The following is an 8,522-nucleotide window of genomic DNA, read 5'->3' as shown; positions in this document are numbered from 1 at the left end:
GTTGTCGTGTGCTTGTGCTTATTGAGTTTTCATGGATTGAGAGTTGATCACTGAACCCTTTTGTGTCGTGTCCAACCTGTTTAATCTTTTGGTTTGGGGATGAAAGGTGCACATAGAAAACTGTAATGAAACTGGATATTGCTAGGTTCCATTGCCTTGTGCTGCCGTGCAGTTGGTAACCTCCCCTCCTTACAGGAGGCGGAGGTTTGAGCCCCCTTGGGGGCGGTTGGGGTCCGGAGCTATGGAAAGTTGCTGGACTCCCCTTGTGCTAACCTAACTCACCCCGCTATCATGTGATAAAAAAAAAAAAAAAAGAGGATATTTCTAGCTGTTAATTATGTATGCTGGAGATGGTTATGACAGTCATAAAATGGATATCTTTTTAGAATGCTCATTCGAGCTGAACTTGTACTGGAACGTCACTCTTTCTCTATTTGGTGGTCTTCCTTCCTATTGTTTTCTTTTATTCGTTCTTGAAATCTATCGATTAAGGGTTGTTTGATAACACAAATTCAACACTTAAAACTGAATGAATTGAGTAAAAGTGATTAAGTAGGTTTGATAATCACATTTTACATTATTTAAAAGATTAAGTGCCTCTCAAAACGTAGGCTAAGAAGTTAATAAAAATTAGGTAGCTTTGAATTTATGAGTTCCCCACACCGCCACCACTATCATTGTTAGCTTAGCCATCACCACTATCACCATCACTCCTCCACCACCTCATACATTCTGCCCCCGCCACTACCACTACCAAAAACACTCCACTGCCACCACTACCACCATGACTACCGACACCACTACAACTATCACCTCTACCACCACCACCACAAAACACTTTGCCTTTGCCTTTGCTTTTGCCGTTGCCGTCGCCACCGCCACCGCCACCATCACTCCACCACTACCACAAACACTCTGATCCTGTCGCTCCACAACCATCACTCCACCACCACCACCACATGACCACACCCACCCCCACACACCACCACCACCACAACAAATAAATGGTGGTCATTAGTAAAATTAAAAGAGAATCACTATAACTAATTGAACTAAAATTAATTCAATACTTATTTTTTAATTCAGTATATATATTTTCATCAAACAACTTTTTAGCTTAAAAAATTATGTATTCAGCTTTCAGTACTTATTTTTTTAGCTTCAGTTTCAGTTTTATCAAACAACACCTATGTCCCTAATGTGATCATATCATCTTCCCTCCATTTCCTTTTATCCATCTTTCATTTTTTGCTCATAGGAATTAGGAGTCCGATTTATTATGGGTTTTCTCTCTCCAATAAAGATAGTCGTTCCTAGCTATGTTTCAGCTTTATGGAAGGAGTATATATATTTTCTTTTAGTCGTAATTATTTAATTTATTTTATTACTCCCTCCGTCCCTTTTTTAGAGTCCAGTATTCTATTTTGGGCTGTCCCTTAATAAGTGTCCATTTTGTAAAGTTAGTGGGTAAAAGTTAGTATATTGTCTATTTTGTCCCTAAAAGTAGATTCCATTTTGAAAAGTTAGTGAGTAAAAGTGTAATGATGATGGGCAAGTAGGGAAAGTGGAGGAAAAAGTTGATGTAAAAGGTATAATGATGATGTCTTTTTAATAAGTTGGAATTACGAAGCAGGACATTTAAAAAGGGATGGAGGGAGTAGTTCATAAAACTTGGCACAAATTAAACAAAAACTTAAAAAAAAAAAAATTGAAAACAAACAAAAGGAAAAGTACCCGGTTCGTTGATTATCCCTATGCAACTGTTGATGAACCACAACTTTAATTTATACGTATATATACAGTTGGATTAGGTAATTGAAGGGAATTTAAGACTGACATAACTAATAACCGTTGGAGACCATCACCATGGATCGATATCCACATTCTAGAAGAGTACTGCGTATTTTATCGTCTATTTTTGGTTCCAAGATCACCTAAGGGAAATCAAACAGCCATGGGGTGTAGGCTAGAGGCATGACATTTTTATTTGGAGGAGGATCCTCAGCGGTTTCAGAAAAAAACCGATTGAATCTGTCAAGTTTTGTCACTTTCAGGTTTATTCCGAACTCATTTCAATAAAAAGGATTCATTCTTTTTGTATAGCTCATCGTGAAGCTCACATCATGTCGAAAATTAAGTTAGTTGGATGTCGAAAAAAAAGATCAAATCATATAGTTATCTAGAGATATAAAAGATTGAAATCCAGTGTATCCTTTTGCTCTTTTAACAATGTTTCAGAATCATACTCCATTAATCAATATCCTATCGAGATGTTTTATTTTTTATTTTTTATGTGACTGATACTCGAAACAAGATTTATAATTACAAAACAAACGGCTGTGGTTATCAAAATGAACCCGGTCCAGATGACCCAAAAATTGAAAAATCTGGACGGTCAAGTTGATTTCTTGAACCTTCAAGGAACTTCTTCCTTGTCAGTTTCCATCGGTCTATTTTGCCATCACTATCTCTTTTTTAGGAGTATACTAATTTTCCACAAATAATGCACAAACCGATCGAACTCCTCCTAAAGTGGACCCATGAAAAATTAGCTTAATTAGATATGTGCAGGTGCTGATCCAATCTTTCAGATTTCATTCAGATTACAGAAACTCATATTTTTTTTTAATTATTGAATGGCTTGGATCATCTGTGCGGGACATAAAGCGGACCCTGCGTGCCAGGGTGTGCACTATCATCGGTAGATGTAGTCAGGTTGTTTCTCAACACTTGTGTCTCAAAGAAAAATCAAGGATTGAATACGAAATGACCTATGATAAAAAAACAAAAGAAATGACCTAACTGATTCCACCCCATGCACTACATATTCACGTTTCAACAATGATACGATGACCGCATTTGATGACAATGCTGAGGATACCACGTGAGTTGTCATTCTAGCATTAGAAAATAACATAACAGGTGAAACTCCGTTTCACCAATACATTAAAGACAATTCACATGGTATTTCAAAATACGATCACCAAATGTGATCGCCATAGTATTATTGTTGAGATTTTTACCAGTTTATGGAAACAAACTGTGTAACTAAGATCACCCATATATAGAAATTAAATTGGATAAGCTAGTGCAACTTGTTTGGTTTTGAACATAATTTCCTGTTTTCAAGTCGAAGGAAATCAAAACTGAGATAATATTCCTGGCAAATAATACCCGCTTGTTGCGCCAATTAATCTGGAAAGCGCAAAGTTGTTTTCAATCTTCTCCTTGTTTTTGTCCTTTTAAGAAGTATGTAAAAGAAAAGAAAAAATGAAAAAAAAAAAAACCCCGAAAGTAGTAGTACATTCTTCTTCCATTACGTTTAAAACAATTAATTATTGCATTCAAGAACTAATCCAATTATAATCGATATACTATGAGGGAGAGAAATTAGCACAAAATATCAGATATTTTAGAAAGATAGTAGTATTAATCTTCTGTTGCTGATAAATATTTTCGGTACATAACTAACTCCATAGGCAAATGCCAATCTGGTCATGCTAACATCGTCTAATTAATAGATAAAGGTGCATGAGTAAAAAAAAACAGAAAAGATTTGTGCATAAAAGTATGGGCAGCGATAATGCCACGAGGCCTTTTTCTTAAGGCCACAACAACTTATGTTTTTTTGACAAATATAGCCCTGTTAGTCAAATAGTCAATTCATGCTCCCCTCCTCTCTCTCTCTCTCTCTCTCTCTCTCTCTCTCTCTCTCTCTCTCTCTCTCTCTCTCTCTCTCTCTCTCTCTCTCTCGCTCCTCTCATTGTTTACAGAGCAACTCAATTTTGTTCTCTATGCTACTTCTTCCCTCGGCTTCACCAATCATCACTATCATAGCACAATGCAAACTACTCCGACTAGGCGACTACAGGTTAGCTATACTGCTGCCCCAATCTTTTCCAACACCATAAAACCCACTTCCTTCCGTTTTGGGGTCCTTATTACTCTTCCAACCACAAAAAAGCCACCTCCCCCGTTCGATTGCATCCCTCCAACGTAACCCATCAAGATAATCACTCAGAAACTGCAACTATTTATACATTCAGACAATAGAAAACTGGAACACTAATTATTTGTTTTTATAGAGAAATAAGATGAGGCCGATAGAAAAGCTGCAATTTTTTTTTTCTCCTCTGCCCACACTTCGTTGATGCTAAAGTTTCTTCCTTTTTCATGTGGTAAGAACACTTTAGATAGCAGATGGAAATTGAGTGAATGGTACTCAGGTATTGCTCGATTCGAAGAAACACTGTCGTCATGGTTGAAAGGAGCCAGTTTCCAACAATCTCGTCGCTTTTGTGCGGAAAGAAGAGATTGGATCGGGATCATATGAGGGTTGCAAAAACATATTCAACTTAGTGACCCCTAAGATATTTTGACCCCCAATTGGTTTTCTCCGGCATCCGATCCCTCAAAATAAATAGATCTTGTAACGCCCCGATTTTTGAAAATAAAATCGGAGGTTTTAAATACTGATTTCTAAAAATTTATTGAATTAAAATTCAAAATCCAAACCGGATAATACCCTAAGGTTTCGTCTATTACAAATTATCGTAGAAATACTGAAAATAGTCTTTGTGGTAATAAACTAAACCAAATAACAGGTCCATCTTCTAAGTTTGATACGGATCCCAAGCATATTCTGGCTTAGCTCCCACCTCTGGGTTCTCTTCCGCATAAAACTGTTCACCTTCAGGATTTGGTGTCTCTTCTTGATTATCTGCAAAATCTGGCACGGAAGCCAGGCAATCCGTACCTGAGTGAACAAGTTCACCCCGAAGTATAATCCAACCCAACTACCCTTCTTACTTTACAGTTAGCATGCAACAGGATAATAATAGTGCGAAAAAGTAACACAGAGTTTGTTCCACATAATCAGTTTATTACTATCCATTAACTTGTCGTGTAATCTAAGATCTCCTCCGCGGGATCTTTCCTCCCCAACCGCTAGCTATGCCCTGTCCCATGAGCTCACTTTCTCTTGTTGTCGCGGATTGCACTTCAGTTATGTACCTAGTGTGTATCCCTCTCATTACAACAAGAGAAGGCTTATCATGCCCGAATCATAACGCTTACTTTGCCAATCATCATTCATCAATCAACACTGGGCTTACTTTGCCAGTTTCAAACCATCACATTCAACTCATCACATCTCAAAATCTCGCCTGCAGGCATTCTAAAGAAAACAAAACTTTCCAATTCATCCATTACCTAGCATCGTCTAAGTGAACTCTATTCGCATACCAACCCATGTCTCTAGGGTCCAATCTAGCATTCAATTAAACAGTAATGCAATATACAACAAATAAATAACAATTAAAACGATTAATAAATAATGTAATCACGTAACTTATTATGGACGGCCGTTGCCCTTAATCTTGTATGGTCACAATGTCAACAATAAAGTAAGAGTTTTAAAATGAATTTAAAAGGAAAATTTTCTAGGCTTTCATTAATTAATTCTAAGACAATAGATTAATTCAAAACTAATTAAATACATTAAATAGATAAAAATATAGAAATATTTATCATGACCTTAATAAGAGTCCTACAGGTCCTATGCAATCAGTTGAGTGTCAAAAGTTGGGTTCGGAAGGTCACGGAATTTATTTAAATAAAGACGCTTAAATAAAGTGGCTGAAAGTGAAGTAAATAGATAATAAATAATTTATAAATTAAAAATATGTTACTGTTAACAAAATTTCATCTTCAGAATATAGAGAGTCTAAATAAAATTATTCGGGCATTTATAATAACGTTATAAGGTCGTAAAGAATTTTTAATCGGGAACGTTATAAAAATAACAATAAATAGTAAATTAAATAAATAAAATATTAATTTAACAAGATATCATCTTTGAGGTGTGAGGAATCAAGGAAAAATAGTTTGGATGCTAAAAATATTATTTGAAAGGTCGCAATTATTTTTCGTTTGTAAACTTTGATAGATAACGAACAAATAATTTAATAAATAGATAATTAAATAAAAAAAATATGATCTTAACAAGTTATGATCTTTGGAATGTGAAAAGTCTAGGAAAAATAGTTCGAGGGTCGAAAACGATGTTCGGAAGGTCGAAAAGTCGATTCGAAACAAAACAGGTCAAAACGCAAGGTCTGACCGGTCAGAGGTTGCGGCTGGAGTCTCTGCCGCGAACTCGGCACTGGTTCTTGCGGCCCGAACCTTGCGGCCGCAAGGTTGAACGCAGAAAACGGTTTTTTTGTTTTTCTCCACTGTTTTCGATGCATGGGACGATTAGGGCTATTGGGTTAAACATAAAAACAATAAATATACTTAGAGGAGTGTTTGGAATGGGTTATACTACCTTGAATCGGATCGAATGGATTAAAAACCGAAACTTGAATTTTTGGGAAGATGAATTTGGTTTCTTCAATCGGGGGAACCTTGGGCTCGAATTGATCGACGTTTAGCGATGCTAGGAGTGGTAGAAACAGATTGGAATGGTCAATTCGGGTTTTGATTGGCTTCGGAAAGGAAACCCACTTTTCTCTCTCTCTTTTTCTCTCTCTAGAACTCCATTGATTGGAGCTCCGTTTTCTTCGAATTCTCTCTCTCTTCTGGACTGGTGGAATATGGGGAGTGGCGTGGTGTGCCCTAGGGTCGGGGTTATAGGGTATATATAAGAGAATTCTTTTGATAAAAGTGATAAAATTGAGTTTCAAAAGGAATCGAACTCTAGGGCCTGAGATGGACGGAAAATAGGGTTAGGGAGGAAGTAGAAATCGAGTAGGAGAGGGAGAGATAGAAGGAATTATAATCATGCATGCATGCAATTAAAATAAGATAATTAGATTAGGATAATTGTGTTTGTAAAATAAATTCTATTAATGCATTAATTAATTTTTATTATCAGTAAAACTAATTAATTAATTTTTTTACTATCAATAAAATTAATTATATGATATTATTATTAAAAGAAAATCTCGGGTCGTTACAGATCTGGAATGGAAGATGCCCAAAATAAGATGGGATGAAAGGGGTAGTTGAGCAGGAGAGAGAGAGAGAGAGAGGTGGCCAGAACTATTAGAACAAAGGTTTGATTCGAAGATTGATGAAGAAGGGCATAATAGTCACTCAGCCAGAATTGTCTTGGCATTAACAAAAAGAACTGTGGCATTAACGCCACTCAAAATTATTAAGAAATATTTGAAATTTCAATATAAGTTTTATGTATTGCAATATATATATATATATATATATATATATATATATATTTACAGGTTTTTTTTTTTTAATATTCTCGGGCCTGTGTCATGGGCTGACTTCCCACAACGGAAAGTTTGTGTTTGTTAAAAGGGTCCTTTTGCCCCTCACTAGTTAGGAATTGCCTAGTTGAGTGAGTTAAGTGGAAGACGAAATTAAATAGACATCCTAACTAGCAAACTTATTAAGGTGTCTATCCTAGTGTCTTTGAATACTTATGTTATCATCCTCAAATTGTTGTGATGCCCAATTATGCCCTTGGTTATTAACTAATATATATTGTATTTTACCATGTCCTTAATTAGAAGATTAGGACCTTCCTAAATATGTGGGATTTAGTTGAATTTGGTGTAAGTGATTGACGGGAACAATACGGCTTTGCTAATCGCAAGAAAAATTTGCAGAGAATCGCGCAAAGGAAAAACGCATTTGGGTCCATTTCGGGTCCCACAAAAATCTAGAAAAGTATCCATAAATTTTTGAATATTATTTTATGGAGTCCTGTAAAAAATCAGCTCTAATGGATATCGGTGAGTATTACTTTTGGATTCGTAAGGGCGAACTATCTCTATTCCCACTTTGAATCACAATCTTTTTGGATTCGTAAGGGTGAACTATCTTTATTCCCACTTTGAATCACAATCTCTCTCTCTCTCTCTCTCTCTCTCTCTCTCTCTCTCTCTCTCTCTCTCTCTCTCTCTCTCTCTCTCTCTCTCTCTCTCTCTCTCTCTCTCTCTCTCCAATGGTAAACAACCAGATGAGAATGGATGCAGAAAAGGAATTGATCTCCAACTCACCGCCGAACTATCCCTACCCAACTCCCGGAAGCGGGGGGGGGGGGGGGGTGCTGTGCCCCGTTTGTGGGCCCATCCCGGTCTTGCTCCGATGATCGAAAGCGTTCACTTTGTAGAGCTTGTCGAGTAGAACAACTATGCAAAAAATTAGCTTAATTGGATATCATTAAGTGCCTGATCGGAGCCCATATAACTCTTGGTCCATGGGTTACAATGGATTTGATCCATTGTTTCGGATCCATTCTTTTCAAGATAAAAAGGTTTCGATGAGGCACTTAATGATATCCAATTAAGCTGATTTTTTGCATAGTTGTTCTACTCGACGAACTCTACAAAGTGAACGCTTTCGATCATCGGAGCAAGACCGGAGTGGGCCCACAAACGGGGCACAGCAGCACGCTGCTGCCCCCAAGGGGGCAGCAGCCCCCCGCTTCCCCCAACTCCCCATCCCGACCAGAAAATCGCTTCATGGATTTGTATCGATTTCGGTGTTTTTGTGTGTGG

At 37.1% G+C, this 8,522-nt stretch overlaps 1 protein-coding gene across 1 annotated transcript; it reads right to left on the bottom strand.

Moving 5' to 3' along the window:
• Positions 1-685: 685 nt before the first annotated feature.
• Positions 686-3,000, bottom strand: LOC131317328 (uncharacterized). The gene is made up of 3 exons (XM_058346886.1): positions 2,979-3,000; positions 2,804-2,871; positions 686-901 (listed from the first exon to the last, which is right to left on the bottom strand). The coding sequence occupies exons 1-3, from the start codon at positions 2,998-3,000 to the stop codon at positions 686-688; spliced, it is 306 nt and encodes a 101-aa protein (XP_058202869.1).
• Between the last annotated feature and the right edge of the window lie 5,522 nt (positions 3,001-8,522).

The sequence above is a fragment of the Rhododendron vialii genome, chromosome 2a, assembly GCF_030253575.1.
Source record: "Rhododendron vialii isolate Sample 1 chromosome 2a, ASM3025357v1".
NCBI classification, from domain to species: domain Eukaryota; kingdom Viridiplantae; phylum Streptophyta; class Magnoliopsida; order Ericales; family Ericaceae; genus Rhododendron; species Rhododendron vialii.
This window is presented reverse-complemented; position numbering and strand designations above follow the sequence as displayed.